At 38.8% G+C, this 21,463-nt stretch overlaps 1 protein-coding gene across 4 annotated transcripts; it reads left to right on the top strand.

The window, feature by feature from the left end:
* The first annotated feature begins 6,716 nt into the window (after positions 1–6,716).
* CANT1 (calcium activated nucleotidase 1) lies at positions 6,717–19,621 on the top strand. Of its 4 annotated transcripts, none has more exons than XM_026701811.2 (4): positions 6,717–7,522; positions 11,087–11,744; positions 13,728–13,931; positions 14,544–19,621. In XM_026701811.2, the coding sequence occupies exons 2-4, from the start codon at positions 11,108–11,110 to the stop codon at positions 14,912–14,914; spliced, it is 1,212 nt and encodes a 403-aa protein (XP_026557596.2). In that variant the 5' UTR covers positions 6,717–7,522; positions 11,087–11,107; the 3' UTR covers positions 14,915–19,621. The 4 variants fall into 4 exon arrangements, with proteins under 4 accessions (XP_026557596.2, XP_026557595.1, XP_026557598.1 ...); XM_026701810.2 differs by lacking the exon at positions 6,717–7,522 and adding an exon at positions 8,482–8,611; XM_026701813.2 differs by lacking the exon at positions 6,717–7,522 and adding an exon at positions 8,485–8,797.
* Positions 19,622–21,463: the final 1,842 nt, after the last annotated feature.

Raw genomic sequence — 21,463 nt, 5'->3', positions numbered from 1 at the left:
CCAATTCCCTCACTGTTAGGAAAAGACTGACATAATGGACAATAGAAAAGGCAGAACCGCTTATATCACTACTCTCCTCTATATTACCATTATTTTACCAGCCTCACCACTGTCCATGGAAAATAATAAATACATATGCAGCAGGAGGAGGAATCTTACCAAAATTATATTTGCTAAATACAAACCTAATTAAGTCAGTTCAAAGCTAATTAACTGCAACACCACAATCTGGAGAAAAACTTCTTTTCCAATGCCAGGAACTTGTGGTTTTTGAACTGATATTATCTACTCCACTTCCTTAATCGGTTTATCTTAAGCATTTATTTTAGTTTTTTTTTTTTACCAGAATACGGACCTTTGTACTTTGAACACATTTTCTTTCTCTCTTGTGACATTAGAAACTTTACTTCATTTGATGAAACTCATTGGGCAGACATTCAGATCAAATATGTTTTTGTATACAGCATACACTCCAGTTAGGTTATAGATTCACTATCATCAGATGTGGCTGTTATTACAAATTCATGTTAAGCAGAGCCATTAAGTAGTACTAATGATGGCTAAAAGGACTTCCAAGATCAGAAGTGGTATGCACTTAGTACCAGTTCCTTGAATACATAAAAGACAGCACTGGCTATAAGAATTTTTTTCAGAGTTTTTCATCTATAGTCTTGTCTACTGGACTTAAGGAATTCCAAATGTAGACAACCAATTCATAAAGCTGTAAGATTTTCCTCATTTAGATTACTCATCTGTATTAATGAATTTGGTGACCTGAGGGGCAGGAGGAATGTTGCCACAATGTCTAATGAGCAGCAAAGGTTGGAGATTTTTCAAAGGGTCTGCCACACTTGCCAATTGGCAAGTTGCTCATCTGCATTTATCTTGTTTTAACTAGGGTAGCAAATCGTTATACTGTTAATTCTTTTGGCTTTTTTTTCCTCAGTGGCACCTACAAGTTTGACAAAACCCTTTAGGCCAGTCACTCACTCTCAGTCCACTTCATCTTCCAGGGCTGTTATGGGAAAAATAGGAGGAGGAAGGAATATTAGGTATGTTCACTGCCTTGAATTATTTATAAAGATAACAAAGATGGTATTAAAAATGCTTCTGTTGAGCTCCCTCAGTACCCACTTTTTAGCTTGTCATTGGCTATTTGTTTGCCTCTCTTGACTGAAATCTGTATAACTCAGAGGGAAAGTATTGCATGTGGAAATACTACTAATCCTCTCGCTATCTACTTGCTTAGAGGAGGCTAGGAGACAGGCAGACAACAACATTAGGAGAAATAGTAGAAGGGCCAGATATTGCAGAGATTGGCAGTTGACCCCCAGCTGCAGTACAGACTGTAGCACAATTCCAGCCTCAAATTCCAAAATCCATCCTGTTGGGAATATACTGGAGAAGGGATGTGCTAAAATTTGAAATAAACAAAACAAAAAGAAGGAGAAAAATGGAATCTCTCCACTGGAACAAACAGAATGCTTGACAGCTGCTCTTTGAAGAATAGTTATTTATATAACTTTACATTGAATCACATCACTGATTCTTTTATCTTAAACTCTGAGTTTTACTCCAGTCTACCTACCAAAGTGTATTTTCAGGAAGTGTGCTAATAACTGCTGTCTGCCTACTCTCTAATGTTCACCCTCCAATTATTTTCCATACAAGCAGGTGCACCATATGTAGAAAGTTACAAGTCAATGCTTTGATTCAACGTGGATAGAACTGGAGAAACTCAGTCTTATCTCTCTTTGACACTAGCCCCAGGGGATTCAACCATACAAAGACTGCAAAATGATGGCTTAATTATTCACGTTGCAGTATAATCCAAGTACTTATCATGATATCCCTTACAAACATGCTAGAACAATATGCTGCAAGGGTGTATGTGTTTTTACTGGCAGAAGTGTAAAATGAGACAACTTAAAAGACTGATAGTAGTCTCAAACTAAAATAATCCATCACAGGTATAATCGTCTTTGTGAAAATCTTACTCATGCCAAACTCTCTGTACCTCTTGAAGCAGACAGGACAAAACCTAAACGACTACTATTTCTTTTCCACAAGTACAAAATAACCATAACAGTCTAAACCACGGGTGTCAAACTCACTGCATCGGGTGACATTTCATGACACTTTTCCCCTACATGGAGATGGTGTGGGTATGACGTATCTAGCCCATGGGCAACTAGTTTGACAACCGTGGACCAGTGGTGGGATTCATTTTTTTTTTACTACCGGTTCTGTGGGTGTGGCTTGGTGGGTGTGGCAGGGGAAGGAAGATGTAAAATCTCCAGTCAGAGGTGGTATTTGCCAGTTCTCCGAACTACTCAAAATTTCCGCTACCGGTTCTCTAGAACTGGTCAGAACCTGCTGAATGCCACCTCTGTCGTGGACCATCACTCTACACAATGACTGTATCCTTCTTAATGCTTGGCATGATGAAGTTCTGGGGAGCTTAAAAGTTTACACTATTCATTGTTTTTTAATATTCATAAAGGTAATGCTCACCTGAGGATACAAAAACACGAGTCATTCTACAATCTCACAGCAGGTGGCAGAACTTAGTCAAAGTTGACTGATCTTCAAAAAGGAGGGCTGGGCCTAGTGAGTAGTAGAATGGAAGACTGCCTGGAAATCCCAGGCTTGGGGTGGAAGGTTAAAAAAACGCCCTGAAGAAACAAACAGCAAACTGCTTTTGTACCATTGCCAAGAAAGCTCTATGGGTGTGTTCATGAAGATATCAGGAGACATGTTTGAGTCTTTACCTTTTCTGAGTGTCTCAGAAGTAACAGGTCAATGGGGAAAAACAGTACAAGGTAAAAATGTATTTTATTTGGGACATTGTCCTAGTTGCTTTTGGAATATCTTGGCTTCAGTTTTTCATAAATAAATCATATTCATGCTAAATTGGAAACCAAATGGACATAGTCTATTAAGATGGTCAAGTTGATGCCTGCTGGGCTTATCTGGGAGGTTTTTGAGCTGTAGATCCCACGTAAGAGTCCTCTGTCACTATGGCTCTGTCATTTGTGGATTGGACTCCTGCCCCACTAGGCTAATAAAGGTGACCAGAAGAAAATTATATTATCAGGCTTTAATCAATGCCTTTTTGAGGGACAATGACATGCCATTAAAAAGACCTCCTCAAGTGGTTGTATCCAATAAAATGGGACAACCACTATCCTAAGTCTGTCTTTTGGGGGGAAGGTTAATCAATAAGTGATGAAGCTGTATGTGCAGAAAGCTCTGAAGGATAAATATAATCTGGTCACTTGGCAACCTGGGTTCAGGCCTGGCTATCATATGGAAACTGTATCGGTAACTTTCATGGGTGACCAGTAAAAGGTTTTGGATGTGAGTGGTTTAACCATCGTGTTCCTCCTAGATCACTCAGTGGCCCTCAATACTATCAATCACAGGTATCCTTCTGGACTACAAGAGTTAGAACAGCATTTCACTTCTACCTGAACAAATGAATTCAAATGATTATTGGAGGAAGGAAGTTTAATCCACAGATAACTTGTTATGGACCTCAGGATTCAGTCATTTTTGTTATTCTGGTATATGTGAAACCACCGGGAGAGGTCATTGGCTGGTTTGAGGTACCATCAATATGTAGATGACATCCAAACATGCATTTCTATCCTAGGCCCATTGTGAAATATAGTAGAAATCGCAAGTGTTAGGAGACTTTCAGGGTGGGGATGGGGAAAAACAGTCTCAATCTGAACAAAATGGAATGGCTGTTGACTCAGAGTCTGATTCCAAAACTACACTATGCTTAATTCTTAATGGGATTGTGCTTCTCCACAAAAAAAGCAGACTCACAATCTGAAAGTCTTCCAGCACTCACTCTTGCTCATAGAAGAGAAGGCAATTGCACCCAGAATGCCTTTTGCAGTTTTGTATGGTATACCAGTTGTGGCCTTATCTATAATAGGATACCTTATCAACTCTAGATTGCTGTAACACACTCCACATGAGGCTGCCCAACACCTGGAAACTTCAGATAGTCCAGAACAGGGGGCAGTGGTCAGTCATAATATGGCCATATTACATCCCTCGTGCAGAAGATGCCTGGTTACCAAGAGGTTTGTAAAGGTAGTTCAAATTGCTTTGTAAGAAATTAGATCAGTACCTATAAAGCCCTATATGGCTCAGGGTCTTGGTAACTTAGAAACCACAATTTCCTTATAGTTTTTGCTCTATACTTGAAAAGTTAGAGAACAACTGCTAAAAGTCCCCATCAATTGGGGGGAGGGGGGGCACAGTTGCAGGCATTTGTTATAGCAGCTTACAATAGCTTGCCCTGAGGTAAAGGATGGCCCTTTAGCCTTCCAGAAGCAGGTGAACATATGGCTGTTGTGGCAGGCTTTAGGGAATTAATTATATGCAGCAGTGCCAAATTCAATACATTTTAGCTTTTTATTTTTAGTGTTAATTTAAAATGTGATTTAATTAGATTACTGCTTTAATTATACTGACTTTACTGCATTTTATAAGTAAACTCTGCATACTGCCTTTAGAGTCCTTTTGGTTTTAGGCAGTAGGCAAATCTCATTATTAAATTAAAAAAACCATTCATATATGCAAAGATTAAATGAAAAACAATTAAGCCAAAAGAAATTTTGAGTAAAAAAAAGCCTTTTTAGTAGTTAACAGAATAACAGTTGGAAGGGACCTGGGAGGTCTTCTAGTCCAATCCCCTGCTCAAGCAAAACCTATACCATTTCAGACAAACGGTTATGTAGTCTCTTCTTAAAAGCCTCCAGTGATGGAGCACCCACCACCCCTGAAGGCAAGCTGTTCCACTGGTTAATTGTTCTCGCAGTTAGAAAGATTCTCCTTAATTCCAGGTTGCTTCTCTCTTTGATCAGTTTCCATCCGTTGTTTCTTGTCTTGCCTTCTGGTGCTTTGGAAAATAGCTTGATCCCCACTTCTTTGTGGCAGCCTATCACATATTGGAACATGGTCTCATGCAAAACCCCTAGTCCTTCTTTTCACTAGACTAGTCATAACCAATTCTTGCAACCACTCATGTGTTTTAGTCTCCAGGCTCCTAATCATCTTTGTTGCTCCTCTTTGCACTTTTTCCAGACTCTCAATATCCTTTTTTTAATAATGTGGTGACCAAAAGTGGATCCAGTATTCTAGGTGTGGTCTTACTAAGGCTTTATAGAGTGGTATTCGTACCTCACTTGATCGTATCCGGTTAATGTAATTTAGGATTGCATTGGCTTTTTTTGGCTGCTGCCACACACTGCTGGCTTATATTTAAGTGACTGTCCACTAGGACTTCAAGATCCCTCTCATAGTTACTGCTTTTGAGCAAGGTTTCACCTACTGTCTACCTATATATTTGGTTTTTCTTACGCTGAATTTTCTCTACGCTGAATTTAATTTTGCTGTATAGGGCCCAATGCTCAAGTCTGTTAAGATCCATCTGGATCTTGAGCCTATCATCTGGGGTGTTGGTTATTCCTGCCAGTTTAATGCTGTCTGCAAATAATATTGAATCCAAACAAAATGGATTCATCACCTTTGATCTTGAAACTTGAATCCAAATAAAGTGGATTCATTAAGTTTTGTTGATAGGTAGATCTGTCACTGATAATTACCTAGACTGAGGTTTTTTTGTATGGAATTGTTCTTTTGAAATGAGTTCTACACATTTCATCAGATAACCTTACATATACAAGGCATAACAAACACCACAAAAACAATCTGTTCAGAGTAGATACTAAAAATTTAATACTGTAAGGTTCACCTTCCAGGAAATCCTGGTAATATTAGCAAAAATATACATTCAGGCTCATTGCCACTTGGAACCCTTAAGGCTTTTCCCCACCTGCATCTACCAAAAAACAACCTCGCAAGATTTTTCTGCCGCATCTCCACAACACTTTCATTTCATTGCATGAGACAAGCTTAAACCATACTTAGCTACTAAAACAGTACTATAGCTTCTGACATCATCCAAGGATATTCTTGTTCTTGAAATATATAAAATTAGTTAGGGGGCTGAGACACTGGCTGGGAACAGATGCAACTAGGAATAGCAATGGGAATCAAGAAATGTCAGGGGAGTACTGGATAATTTGTTTTTTTGCCAATCTAAGAATAAGTGAAGAACACTACCGTATTAAGTTTGTAGAGATTTTCAGTCATCCAGGTCATGGTTGTCCCAAAGCTACTTTTTCAGGAGGTAACTGGACTTTCTTGGTTTTTCTTTTGAAGACATTTTGCTTCTCGTTCAAAGAGCTTCTTCAGCTCTGAACTAAAGCAGCTTCTTGGATGAGAAGCAAAACATCTTCAAAAGAAAAAAACCCAAGAAAGTCCAGTTGCCTCCTGAAAAAGCACATTTGGGACTACCTATTAACAGATGTGGCCCTTAGTAACAACCAGCCATGTGGACAGGAGACACATTTTCAATGTCTGCTCCCCCTCAGGAATATGTGTGTGTTGTTTTGACACAAATTACTACTCCTGGTGGGCTATTTTAGGTTGACCCAATTTAACAGAATAAGAGAGTTGGAAGGGAACTTGTAGGTCATCTAGTCCAACCCCCACCCCACCCCCAAAGCAGGAGACCCTACACTATTTCTAATTTCTCAGAACGGTTTTGATATCAGGAGTTAATTACAGCTTTATAGTGCATGGTGGGCTTTCTTGACCCATTACTAACACCATTTTTCTTTCCGCCAGAGGGACACTTTTGAAAGTGGTATATGATTTTCTTTTCGGTAAAATCCATGAGAAATTAAAGACACGTGGCGCCGAGGGAGATACGCATTCTAATTTCGCTTTCCAACAGCCTAGACCTGCAACTGCTGAAAGCGCCGAGAAGCGCTTTCTTCCATCTAGTACTTCAACGAAATCTGTAGAAGACGACAACCAGCCAGGATGCGTCGGAGGGACAACGAGAACTCACCATCTTAAATTACCCGAAATGCTCTACCCGCCCTAGAAGCGTGTGGTATTTTGGGTAGCTTAAGATGGCGGGCGAGAGGGCTGTTTAAAAATGGTGGTGAGCCCACCCGCCCCCTCCCCACCCCCCCAGCCTCAGAAGCCTTTTCGCTTGTGAGGCGAGTGTGTACGAGGGGAGCCACCGATCGGCGTTTGTTCAGTTCAGAGACTCAAAGATTTATAACCTCATCCATCTAAAGCCGCCCCGGGGAATGGCTCCGAACGCCTGGTTTGGAACTGGCGTTAAAAGCTCCGGGAGTTCTCAACCCGGTCCCGGCGTTCTTGAACCTTAGGGCAGGCTTGTCGACGGGCAGATGATCCTCGCCAACTGCTAGGATGTAGGGGAATGTCCGCGGCTCGAAAGCTCGTTGAGTTCGCTCAGAGCCTTTCGCTCAAAAGACCCTCGCGGGGCTCCCTTTGCGCGCTACTCAAGCTGCGGAAGCGAAATAAAGTATATCTGGGGTTTTGGGTTTTTTTTTTGCAAACGCCAGGATTTCTGTGCCATCTGCAGCAAAAGCTCTAGTGCCGTTCTCTGCTACCAGGCCCCTCTGTAAGTCCAGCAACGCGCAGAAAGTGAAGAACTGCAAAGATTTGCGGGAGGGGATGTGTGGGGGTGTATGCATATGGGTATTGGGAATTGGATGAAAAATGTCCAAGTTATGAAAGAAATCTCTTGAGGTTCACATATAGCTGAAAATATTTATGCAATAATCGCCCTCATTTGGTGTAAGTGCTGGAGACGCTAAAGTCTTCCAGATTTTAACGTAGGGGCGAATCTCACTACTGTAATTCAGCTCACTGGAGATGTGGATGAAAGCCTTGCCATTTTGAGCAGGTCTTTAAAGGACAGATACCTTACGCATGATTATAATCAAATCTTTCCAGAAATATATTTTGCTGCTTTTCTTCTGAATGAAAACCGTTCAAAGGATATTTTCAGCAGCGTTTTGGTGTTTTTCTAAGCAAACGGGAGAAAATCCTGGAACAAGCAATTACTATATTCTGGCTGCATTCCTTTGCAAGGAAGCATTATGTTTGCTGCCCCTGCAGCATTTGACATAGCTGTAGCCGTGATCCAGGTGCCTGGCACAGATGGACTAAGTAATTTGACAGAAATCGGCCTCATGATGGTGGTTAGCAAAGCTAGTTAATTGTTCAAGACTGATCAGTTGCTTATTCCCTGCTTACCTAGCTATCCACCATGTTCACATAAATTTTTTTCAGAAGGAATGGGCATAGCAGCCACACATAACAAAGAGGAGCCAAATACGTTTGGTTGAATTTGTATTCATTCTTTCATATTTTGTTTGTGATTCAGGTACCCCTTTTCTGTGTTTAAATGACACCTATCTGGGTGTGTAATACATTATTACTGAAGCAAAAATTACGGCATATTGTACTATTTCACTGCTTTGAGTCTCGTTTATTTCTGGTCTAATGAATTGTGGGAAATGTAGTCTTTCTGTGTACAGGAAGTGAATATATACGTATTCGCTTGATAGACTAGGGGGTGTCGGGATCCGTAGTAAACTCTTGGGTGTGGTGCATGTTGGGATCTGCAGTCATTTTGGAGGGAGGGCTTGCTGCAGAAAGATCTTCCCTCCTCCGGTTGTTCCCGGTGTGGGGAGGAGCCTGGTCGGTGAGTGGTTAGAAAAGGGGAGATGAAGTGGGTTTTGTTTTTTGCTGCTTTTGCCAGATAACTAAATTGTCAGGAAGAACTGATTGAGAGGAAAATGCATTTCCCACCTTTTTCTTTTTCTTATGTGATTGGCTTCAGTTTGCCCCCCTCCCCCGCGTCCAAACTATTCATTTTATCTGGGTTTAGGTAAGGCATTTTTCAGTTAATCATATTACTCTTTCCATCCTCAGAGGTTGGGCCAGCCTATGTATGGTATTACTTTCACTGTATGTGGGGTGATTTTATTGTCTTAACTGCAAGCCTTGTGTCAGCTTTCAGAGAGGGGGGAGAAACAAATAGGATGGCAGCAGACCTCTGTGATTTAGGTCACAGCCATTGGGGCCTGGTGATGCAGATACTGATCACTCTTGTCCATTTTGTGCCCCTTTCCTGACTTGCTTTCCATTGGTGCCCTTGCCCCAAGTAAGGAGTTGAAGACAGCAGCAGTCCTTTCAAAATAAGCTTCGGTTTGCTCTAGTTTTTCATCCCTAGAATGAAATACCTGAGCATGCTGCTGCAACCAGGAACATGTTGATAGTGAAGAGAAAGATAATGCATAATTGGAGCAGGAAAGCACAGAACAGCAATGGCAATCTTGGGCCTTTGCACAGCTGTCTATACATGATTTTCATTTCTGCCAGACCTGCTTCCATTAATTCATTTGCTTTACTCTGGGTCCCGGTGAAATTTATATTCAAAACTCTGGAATGCTATGAAGTTTCTCTAGGCATTTTGTAAAATGCTGAAGCAATTACTTCTCTTGATAGGAGGATACTTGCCTAGGCACAAAGATGCCAATCATGCCTTTGCAAATCATGCCCCAGTAATTTATCCCTCATCAAACATTTTTATTTCCAAGAATGTCTCTTTCAGGAAGACTTTCAATGCAGCACTGTCATTGCACCAACTGAGAGCTGTCAATGGAAAAATGTTTTCAGCTCTTCATATAACTTCCAGCAAAGAGATTCCTTTGGGTACATTGGGTATGCAATTGATGGAAATTTAACATCTGATTTTCAGTCTCCATGTGCAACTTGGATGTTTACCATAAAAAAAAAAAGCACCCTTCCCCCTTACTATTTCATTGCAGTGCTGTTTTATCTAGACCCGGATGTATGATAAATCTACCGGTAGTAATGTACAGTAACATTGGGAGAACTGTTACATAAGTTCTGAGAGGGTGGAGTTTGTGGTATTTGAGCAGAAAAGAAAAAAAAATGCCTTTTGGGCCTGTCAGTGGAACTGGTTGGACCAGTCAGCAATCTTCTTGACCTGTTGACATTTCCTGATTGTATTTCCTCAATCCTTCTGAGGAGTTCAGCTTTGCCACCTGTTGCATTCTGTTAATAAAGTTTCTTCCCTGAAGTTCCAACAAGATATGATTCTGGAGCGATCAAACAGGTCTGTCAGGGGGTATTAATTTCTACTCAGTATAATGAAAAGAAATGGGGATATTTCCTAGTGGTAGGAGAAGTATTAAAGTTTTCTGAAAGAAACATGTAGAAACTTTGGTGGTGACTGCTGGCCACTGCTCTTTCAGGAACTTACTCATTGATAAGGAGAAGAAAATTGCATTGAAAAAATTGCTGGAGGTGAAGGGATGTGTGTTACATAACTTCAGCCCACTACCTTTTATATTCCCATTTGCCACCTTCTAGCACCATTTTGTTTGGGGTTGAAATTTCACTTTTAATTAGTTTAGCGGCAAAGGTTTAACTGATTATTATGAGTTTATTTTAATTGTTGAGAACAAATTCTGTGAGTTGGGATCACTTTGTAAGTATACCGCTCTTTGTGTTTTGGTCTTATGTTTAGCTTTAAAGATATCATTATCTTCAAGCAGCGTAGGATAATTTTGTGTGTGAACAGCCTCTGTGGCAAAGGATTTGGACTTAACTTGGATAAAACTTAATGAATGGCCTTGGTCAAGTCATATCGTTTATCCTGACCTACCTCATGGGGGTGTTTTTTGCTAATAATATGGAAGATGGTACTAATGCTATCCTGACCACCTTGGAAGAAAGGCAAATTAATAGATTGTAAGCTATTTTATTTTAACAAAACACATTTAATAAGGTTTTAAATCTACACTGTGTTAACCAATTCATGATTAAAGAGAAATCCATTAACCACAAAAAATGCCTTAATCATTTGGCAGTTCTGCTTTCTATGTGTCAGTTTCTCATATGCAATTTCCTCCAGCTCCATCAGGTATCCAAGTCATGTATTTCTTGGAAGGATCATAGCCTATTTAGTCTTGTTTCCTGTTCCACTGCAGAATTTCTCAGTTAGTTGTCTGATATTTCTGTTATACTGTTGCAGCTGTTTCTATCTTCCTTGTTTTTTTCCTTGTCCTTCTCCCATAGACATGGACAATTACCACAGTACTCAATTGGTGTGTTCATTATCCCTATCCTTTCATGTTTTCTTTCTAAGGTTCCCAGGAACCTCAGGCTGATGCCCATCTCAGCTCGTCCACGCCTGCAATGGGATGATACTCTGAATCCTTTGAGGATTAGTGTGGGCAGTCTTCCAGTGCTGGCGTCCATGACCAAGGCAGCTGACCCCCGTTTCCGCCTGCGTTGGAAGGCCATTGTGGTGACCACTCTGGCCCTTGTCGTAGTGTTGCTTCTCCTTTGTTTCCAGCGTTCATCCCCTGTGAACAGGGCAGTTCCTCCCAATGCTCATACCTGGAGGCTTAATGTTCTACCCAGTGAGAGATATAATGACACTTACCCACTGTCACCACCCCAGCGGATCCCAGAAGGTGTGCGGTACCGTATTGGACTCATTGCTGACCTTGACACAAACTCCAAGGGTCCCAGTGAGCACACCTGGTTCAGCTACTTGAAGAAGGGTTATCTCACATTGTCAGCCAGTGGGGACCATGTCTCTGTTGAGTGGGATACGAAGGACCATATATTGGAATCTCACCTAGCGGAAAAAGGACGTGGCATGGAGCTTTCTGAACTGGTAGTCTTTAATGGTAAACTCTATGCCGTGGATGATCGAACAGGTGTGGTCTACCAGATTGATGACACCAGGGTAGTACCTTGGGTGATATTATCTGATGGAGATGGCACAATTGACAAAGGTGAGCTCAGGTTTAAGTTCTAGGTTTTATATTGGAAGGTTCCCTAACCTTCATGTAGTTCCTCAGTTTCTTAATGCCACCAAAAACCTTTAAGAATTCTCTAAGTACCATGCCTTCTTTTATCGAATTTACTAACAAACATTCTGTCACCTTGTCTAGTAGAGGTGAAACTTCTTTAGAGGTAAAAGAAACATTTATTTTAAAATTAGTCTGCCTTTTGGCCTAAAATCAACCCACCCCCCAATCTTCAAAATTTTTAAAAATGAAATATACTATAAAAGCAAGGGAAAAAAAATAAGAATATAACATTTGAAGTGCTTTTGACTTGGAAGTTTTGGTTGTGCTTTTAATACATTAAAATAATATTGAAATGTTTATATTAAAGAATGTTATAGCACTGTTCATGCAGCTGTAATGCTTTTTCCATTATCAAGTTTGTTAAAATAATGGTCAGTGGGAACTTCCGTTTCCATTTTATATACATGCATGCACATCTCAATGGAAGAGTGTTATAGCATGTTATATTAAATTATTTAGCATGTCTTGTTTCTCCCATCTTTAATGATTCAGGGCAGTTTATAAAAATACTATTAAAACTGCAAAAAGAAAAAGATGGGACAGTTTTCCAATATTTTGATGTCTGTTGTAAAACATTGAAAGAATTATTGAGTTGCTGTAGATATGTTTTATAAATTATTACCTATGTCAAGATCATAACCCATATAAAAATCATGACAAAAAGACATGTTTTATCTGCAGAATATAATAATGTAAATCAGCAGTTCTCAAACATTTTGGTCTTAGGACCCTTTTATAGTTAGTCCCTGAGTTATAACTGTAACAGAGTCTGCCTATTATGGTTGTAAATCATAATGGTTGTAAATTGGATTGGTCACGTGACCAACTCAAGTTTATGACCTTTTTTACAGGAGTCATTAAGCGAATGCCATAGTTGTTAACTGAACTCATGGTTTGCTATGGGCTGGATTTGCTGAAAACCAGAAGTAAATGTCCATTTTCAGGAAAACCATTGTAAAACCTGGTCATGTGACTGCAGAATGCTACAAATGGCCATAAAATGGCCCAAAGTGCAGCCATATGACTACAGGGGGGGCGGGGGGGGGCAACTATCAGAATTTCAAATCTGGGTTGTAAGTACCCCACCAAGTAGGTCTGTCATAACTTTGAATGGTTGCTAAGTGACCGGTTGTAAGTGACCGGTTGTAAGTTGAAGTTTACTATAAATTCTTAAAAATAATTGAGGACACCAAAGAGTTTTGATTTAGGTAGTTTATATCTATTGCTATTTATACTGTGTTACAAATTAGAATTGAGAAATTTTAAAACAATTTATTTGATCCTGTGGGCCCCTGAAACGTCTGATATAAAGATTCAGAAACAGCAGCAGATAGTTAGCTACACTTGTAACTTGCATTGGAAGAACAAAGAGTTATTAATATCAGAGACTGTCTGGAAGCATCCGACAAATAAGAGACAGGCTGGTGGTAGGGGAGGCAAGTTTATGTTGAAGAAAATAATTCTTAAGGTAATTTGGTCAAATTGTCTCAAAGGTGCTTTTTCCAAAAGGCAACTGGACCTTCTTGGGGTTTTTTGTTTGAAAATGTTTCACTTCTCATCCAAGAAGCTTCTTCAGTTTTAAACGACTGATGGGGAAATGGAAAGATTCAGAAGCAAAATATTTTTGAAACAAAACAAAAAACAAAGCCCAGTTGCCTTTTGGAAAAAGTACCTTTGGGACAATCGTGACTGGGACGTTTGAGAATCTCCGTAGACATTTGGTCAATCTGTATTTTACTCCTGCTTTGAACAAAATCCTGAGAAGTTTTAATTTTTCTCTTAAAGATCAGACAGACCCTTTTCAACCTACTGGGGAAATTGGCGCCTGTCTTAAGGGACCTTTCTGGAGGGGTAGCCCCGATCGGATAAGTGTTGCCTTACTTACTTGTCTCACATTCTGTTCAGGATTTAAGGCAGAATGGTTGGCAGTGAAGGATGAGCACCTCTATGTGGGGGGCCTGGGCAAGGAATGGACCACAACTACAGGAGAGGTGCTCAATCAAAATCCAGAATGGGTGAAAGTCATTGGATACAAAGGTGACGTGGCTCACGAGAACTGGGTGGCCAATTACAATGCACTCCGGACTGCAGCTGGGATCAAATCTCCAGGTGAGCAATGCACTAGCTTCTGTTAACAGTATAATAAACCCGCCAACAGCTGAATACTTGCATAACTCTACTTCTGATACTTCCTTTCTTGTGAAATGGAGGCTTATACACACTTAATTGTTGGAATTAAAAAGTCAAAGAGGATTTGGATTTTTAAGGATGAAAAGTATGAGTGTCCTTAAGAGAAGGCGAGTATAATATCTGTTCTTATGCTGGCTATGATTTACCCAGATCAAGGCCTATAAAGTTTCTACCATCATTGTTTAATCTTGTAATATTATGGTTCTTCTTCCTTAGAACTTTGTCAGCTGGTGTTGTGTTGTTTTCCTGCTTGAACAGAGAGTTGCACTAGAAGACTTATTTCTTTAGAAAATTTATATTGCCGCCTGCTCACGCATAGCGACTCAAGGTGGCTTACAAGGATATAAAAACACCATGTAAAAGAAATAAAAAGAAAAGGAATAATAATTCCCCCACACCCCAACCCTGGCAACAATACAGATTCGTACTAGAATGGGCTCCATCTAAGATCCCATTCTTCCCATTCTGCTTTTCTGTAAGTCTGTCTTGTTATACTTGAGGATATCGATCTTGGTTCTATATGCTTCCCAGGTTACTTGATCCACGAGTCTGCCTCTTGGAGTGAGAGACTGCAGCATTGGTTCTTCTTGCCTCGCCGTGCCAGCCATGGACGCTACAATGAGCAGGAGGATGAGCATCGGGGCACCAACTTGCTTCTTAGTTCCACACCAGACTTCACTGATATCTCTGTGAGCCATATTGGTGACATCATTCCCACCCACGGCTTCTCCTCCTTCAAGTTTGTCCCTGACACCGATGATCAGATCATTGTGGCGTTGAAATCTGAGGAGGATGCTGGACATGTGGCCACCTATATCACTGCCTTCATGCTGGATGGACGTTGCCTGTTACCCGAAACTCGCATTGGTTCCATCAAATATGAGGGTATTGAGTTTATCTAATTAAAAGATTTTATCGAATTGAAAGAAGTCATACTTTTAAGGAGGTCAGATGAACTGCTGAGAGGTGGCGTAAGTTCTATTCCCATTTATTACTCTGCTTTTGCTGCAGAGACATTATGGGATGTTGAAATGCTTCTCTTGGCATAGTTTTCGCCTCTGTAAAAACTACTTGGCACTTGTAGCTTTTTTCTGTGCTGACCCCTAGTGGTACAAAGCCTGTACAGCTTTTTTTTCTCTGTTCTATATAGCATCCTAGGACTTAGCCCACTCTCCTTTGTTCAATCAGGCTATTAATTTGGCAGAGCAAACCTGATGAATTGCCTTATTCTTCCATCCTCCCCTCCTGCCCCCTATCTATTCACATGTGCCTTTGCTGAGAAGAGAAAGTCTTCAAACCCAGTTATTCAGCAAAGATATTAGTCAAACATTTGGAAGGCTTCCCTTTGACTCTGGCTATCCCTGCAACAGTCATTTTAACCTTGTCTGCACAGATACCTCTTTTTGATAGGAAATTGCAGATGAGACTTTGGCCTCTAATCAGGGAAATTTGTGATAACAGCAGGAAAGGCGCTGATGCCACGATTTAGAACTTTTGGGAACAAAAGGCTCATCTTCGGTTCTGCCATTGTGTCTAAAGGCAAAGAGTTTCTTTTTGGTAATCTTAATATTGAGAAATACAGAGAGAGAAGATGAGACTTTTGTTCCAAAAAGTTCCAAGTTATGGCATCAGCATATATATATACATACACACATGACATAGTTTTCCATGATCCTTCAGTTTTTAAAAAATGCACTGTTTTCAGTGTTAGGAAACAAGATCTTATGAAAATATTGTAGCTGGAATCGGGTTCTAAAGTTATTCTAGCAGCAGAATTTTAAGTATTCATCGTTCCTCCTTTATGTGTAATAAAATGGGCAAGTGAGCTTACTTTGTTTCCAATGCCTTCCTCATTGTTGGTCATTTTCTGGAAGTCTTATTTCAATCCTAGCGTTCTGTCTTATTTTTCAGATAAATTATCAACAGCGTTTATATTTGAAAGTTACCTGAACTAACCTATGTTTTATCTATACTTACCTATATTTTTTAATTACCTGAAATGAAAAAAAAAATATGTGTTGACAGTCATAATGTCCCAGCTTTTAAGCAGATAAGATAAAAATATATGTTTAAGAAACACAAATATTAAGGAACACCTGTGTAGGAAGACGAGCTACAGAAACTCCAAAGAAATGTAATGATTTTTTGGATATGCCAAAATGTATACATTTGAAGGCTGTGCCATAAATGTGTGTGTGAATATAAAGAAATGTGCTTTATACCAAACCATTGTGCTCATCGTGCTCAATATTCCCTATTCTAATTGGTAATTCCCTTTAGAGACTGACGCTAAACTAATTTGCATGCAAAATATGCGCCCTTACCGTTGAATGGCAGTTTCTCTTTCACAGACCATCATATAAAATCAGATGCAATTCTAGTTGGAGATTTATGTAGATGTTTCCCAAACTCTTCCACCCAATACTTTTGGTTTGTATCTTAGAGCATAAACCATAAAGTGAAGCATACTTTACTTGGGTGTAATAGAAATAATGATTCCTTTTGAATAGTGTGTGAAATTCAGAAAGGCTGATCACTAGATGGTGCTACTGTACTTATTTGTGACATAGCCATAACATAAAAAGCTTTATCTGCTTCCCTTGAAAGGATCAGAACACTCTGGGGGCGTGGCTAGCATTTACATCAAATGTGTCAAGTCCAATCAGTGTTTGTGTGTGTTGGCATTTGTTGTTAGGTATATTTAAGACTTAGATCTATAAATGTAAGAGTCCAAAACATTCATAAATAATACATGAATTTGGACACACAAAGTCAGATTTTGATAACTGCCTCCCATTTTGTATTGAGAGTATTGCCTATAAAGTTGAATTGTTTTTTGTAATCTGCTAATAAGAGTCAAATTGGTTAAAATGATTACTTAGTAACAATTTAAGGATTTTTTTTTTCTTGGATGCCCAGGTATAATATTCAAATATGAGCTCATTAGCATCACTAGTTCTTTGTGTGGCATGTCTTTGTTATTAAGCGGTTGATAACAAGAAGCAAAAATAATGATTTGAATTTTAGTAGAAACTTTCTTGTGAGCAAAATGGCAGAATTTTGGAAAAACACAAAATATATTTCTGATTTCTAAGAGAAGGAGAAAAGATTTCATTCTTTTTCAAGCACTTCACAAAGGACCCTACATATTAGTTAATTTAAAACTGGCAGAAATACTGTTTAATTGTTAAACATCCTCACCTCTGTGCAAATTAGCAAATTAAAGTCTAATTTGGATGTCGTGGTAATTTTTTTCTTTCTTTTTTTTGCTTTGAGGCTGGCTGCCTCTTTGCCCCATGGATGTTTGACTTCTGCTGAATTAGCCAGCCCAAACGCAGTCAAGACAGCTAATCTACAAGATAGACTTCTGATTAAGCTCCTGAGCCATTGATTTAATCCCATCCTTGTATGTCCAAAATTATATTCTATGCGATTTTGCTCAAAATTTTTAAATTTAAGTTCAGGGTTATTTAAGGAAGTTCCAAATTCAGTAATCCGATTTTTCACATGGCTGTACCCTCTTTGTATGAATTTACCAGGTTCCTTCCTCTTATGATCTCTTTACTCTGTTGCCCTCTAGATTTATTAAACCATCTCCCATGAGCTTTATATGGCATGACTAATGGTAGTGTTGGCTTGGAAATCATTGATAATAGAGGGGAAAAGTCTGGGAAAAGTTACTCCCTCTACTGTAGCAGCATTTTCCTCTCTCTGTAAATAACCTTATATCCCCCGATACAGCATTGCATTCTCTATGGAAGTTTTATTTTTAAAAGACGATTTTTTTTAAAAAAAAGATAGAAGTAGAGAATAACCAAGTATCCTAAGAGAAAAGGTTTTTTTAAAATTTTGTTAATCAGATTTATTGCAAGGGGAAAGATTACAATGCAGATTATTGTGAATAGGATTATATATGTACTTTGGTCCTGCCTTTTACAGGTAGTACTTGACTTTCAACAGTTCATTTAGTTACAACAGCACCGAAAAAAATTGACATATGTTGCATTGCAGCATCCCCATCTCTCATGTGATCAAAATTCGGACGCTTGGCAGCTGGCTCATATTTATGATGGTTGCAGTGTCCGGGGTCCTGTGATCACCTTTTGCAACCTTCTGACAAGCAAAGCCAATGGGGAAGCCGGGTGCATTTAACTGGGTTACTAACTTATCAGCTGCAGTGGTTCACTTAACAACTGTGGCAAGAAAGGTCATAAAATGGGGCAAAACTCACTTAAATGATTCACTTAGCAACAGAAATTTTGGGCTCAAATGTGGTCTTAAGTTGAGGACTACTTGTATCATTGTGTGTGCTGAGGTGGGCCTTTCTTTAATGCCTTTGATCTCCACCTCTCTCTTGTTTTACCGGGGGATTGGCTAACCATTTAGGTATATGAACAGGATGTGTTGGTTCCTGTTTTCAGTATTTTGCAATATCCTAGGTTCAGACAGCATGGTTGAAGATGGGATACCTATTGACAGATAGCAGAAGCAGTCTGAACCTTCCCAATCCTGCCTTTCTTTCGGCCTTGCTTCCCATTTATCTTGGTATAGTTTCTGGTTATAGGTTATGTAGTACTTTTCTACCTTTATGGAAGAAAGAAGTATCTTATCCTAATTTCTTACCCTTGAGATTAGCTTGTAAAGAAATGCACCTGTCTCAGAATCTGAGTAATTTACCCATATATGGCATGGCATGATAATGATAAGACAGAAAATATAGTGAACTCTAGCATCACTCCTGGTCTTGGTAACTCTGAGGCATGTAGCTAGTTTTTATTTTATTTTATTTATATTATATTTTAATACACACACACACACACACAGAGCACATTGCTGAAAAAGGAAGAAAAAAAGAACCCAACGTGAATAAAGGGCATTTATAAACTTTATATGACTAGGTTATATTTTTCAGTGTCGAATTAGTTTTAAGTAATTGAATATATTATTTTTAAAACTCCAGATCATTATTAAGATCCAAATAATGTATAAATATCAATGGCAATCAGCAGAATATAGATCATAAAATAAATTAGGAATTGTAATAACGTCAGCTTGAGCAGTTGAAGATCTATTTGAAGATTAAAATATTAAGACTTTATGTTAAGAGAAAACTAAATCTGGATATACTGTAATATAAGCCTCTATATAGAATTACAGTTTAAAAATGATTTCCAATTTGAATTTAATTCAGTGTCAAATTTACTTTTAAGATAGGATGTTACTTTGGATACTGAAGCAGACTCCCACAATTTAATTAGCATTCTTCCGCAGAAGACAGTGTACATATTTTGCGTAAAGAGTCATAAGGTATTCTTGTAATAGTTATTTATATGGAAAAATAATTAAGAATACTTCATGGGAATATAACTATTAGTAATTATAACTATAAGTAATTATTTACTTTTTTAAAAATAACAAATTTAAGAGAAAAATTAGCTTTTAATTTTGTCATTCTGTTGTAATTTTCTTAAAATTGTTAGACTTTACTAAATTGCAATATGGAAAATATGGAAAAATAAACAAATTTGATTGTTACATTTCCAACTTTTAGAAAATGAATTGTCTGTTTTAGCGACTAATACTGGAATAATAAACTCATGTAAAACCCACCAGTTTTCTTTAATATTTGGTGTTAATGTCATTCCACTATTAACATTTGTATTATTGCAAATTTATTGTTGTATATAAATTCTGAATCCATTTAACCATACAGTCTTTAATTTGTTCATTGTTCTGACTCATGTTTCATCGATAGTTTGTAAGGTCTAACAAATCTCTGAAAACCTATGTTAGGTTTTCATATTCAATCAAGTGTTCCACATTGTTTTTGGAAATAATTTTTAAACTATTGCTTATTTAAAATTCTAAAACTAGTAAAGTAGTTCCGGCCATTCTCAAAAAGATGTTATGTTTGCCTTATAAAAAATAAGATCTTGCAGTTTATCTCATTTGATACCTTTCCACTGAGCAATGCTTTGCTTTTTATAAAAATAAATATTTAATAACAAGGTGAGAGATGATAATTTTATTTTTTTCCTGAATTTATTCAAATTTTTTAAATAAGTTGCTAATTATTGCATAATGTCTTACAGATGTTTATTTCTGTTTCTATGTATATTCCAAAAATATTTGTGTAGACCATTTGAGAGTCTTGCTCCCTCAGTACAGGTGATATGATCCAAACAGTAATCCAGGTTAAACAACCAGTTTGATAATGTAGTTTAAAAGATTGCAGCTGCCAGGTTACCTTGTTCTTTCAAATCCTGTAGCATTGTAAAGTTAATCTTTGGTAATTTATGGAACTATACAAATTGTGTAACTTGCCTCTGACAATAATGTATTACTTTATTTTCAGTATTTATGAGAATCATTTAGAACAAAAAAATTAATCATTGGTAGAATATTCATTGTAATGGCTGTAATTCTTCCTAACCAAAGACAGTTTTACTTTCTCCATCTTAACTTATTAGTTGTTATATTTTTTCAGATGACCGAGTAATCATTTTTTAAAAGATACTATTTTTGTCAAATCATGCCTACATATAGGTAGTCCTCATTTAACGATTGACCTATTTATTGCTCATTTACAGTTTCAACAGTGATGAAAAAATAATTTTGTGACCAAAATTCCTTCCTCAGTTATATTTCATGACAACTGAGTTTTCTCCCTATTGATCTAATGTTTAGACCAAATATACTGCTGTTCATGTGTACTCTATTATCGAGTCTAAATACAGTATTTGTGGCTATTTCAGTTGAATTATTGTAAGTACATCATCATCAGTATATATTTTCAGTTTATATTTGTGGGTTGCTAATTTAATTCCAGAGCCTAATGCCAACAAAGATAAGCAGGCAAATTTCACTATAGTACATGATTGTGATAAAAACCATTTACTACTGTGTTTCTCCAACAATACGGCCTCCACCAATAGGAAGCCCCACCATGTTTTATTGGCATAAAATCAAATTAAGCCCCTCCACCCAAATTAAGGCCCATATTAAACATGCGAAATGGGGGGAATGGCGGGGGGGGGGGGCTTGCAGTTAGGAAGTGCTTTTGTTGCATGCCCGGATATGGTGCTGCCTGCGTTGGTGGGGCACTTCATATCGGGAGACCTTCCGCCACCATTGTTTTCCCTTCTCCCTTGCTGCCGCGGCGTTAGAGCAACGCCGTGGCGTTTGGTGCAGCCACGTGTGGCCAGCCAGGGCTCCTCCCTGCAACCGGAGCCCTGCGGAGACACTTGGTTTCAGGCACTCCCGTTGCCGCCTTCCCTTTGCCTTCGAAGGTAAAGCGAATTCTTTTAAAAACAACACCCTACTACAACAAAGCCTCCCCTGCCCGAGAGGGCAGACCAACACCACATGGGGAGGTGAATCTCCCAGAGCCGCAGCGCAGGATCTGCCCACCTCGGGAGAAGTGCCCAGCCGCCATCCCTGCCTGGCGCCGG

The sequence above is a fragment of the Pseudonaja textilis genome, chromosome 2 (assembly GCF_049901715.1).
Source record: "Pseudonaja textilis isolate UNSWEBS1 chromosome 2, rPseTex1.2, whole genome shotgun sequence".
Lineage (NCBI taxonomy): Eukaryota > Metazoa > Chordata > Lepidosauria > Squamata > Elapidae > Pseudonaja > Pseudonaja textilis.
This window is presented reverse-complemented; position numbering and strand designations above follow the sequence as displayed.

Excerpts from the sequence above, each read along its gene's own strand:
- CANT1 (XM_026701810.2), top strand. The coding sequence starts at position 8,519 with ATGTTGGGATCTGCAGTCATTTTGGAGGGAGGGCTTGCTGCAGAAAGA. Across the intron at positions 8,612-11,086 it reads TGTGGGGAGGAGCCTGGTCG|GTTCCCAGGAACCTCAGGCT; the intron begins GTGAGTGGTTAG and ends TTTCTTTCTAAG. Across the intron at positions 11,745-13,727 it reads AGATGGCACAATTGACAAAG|GATTTAAGGCAGAATGGTTG; the intron begins GTGAGCTCAGGT and ends CATTCTGTTCAG.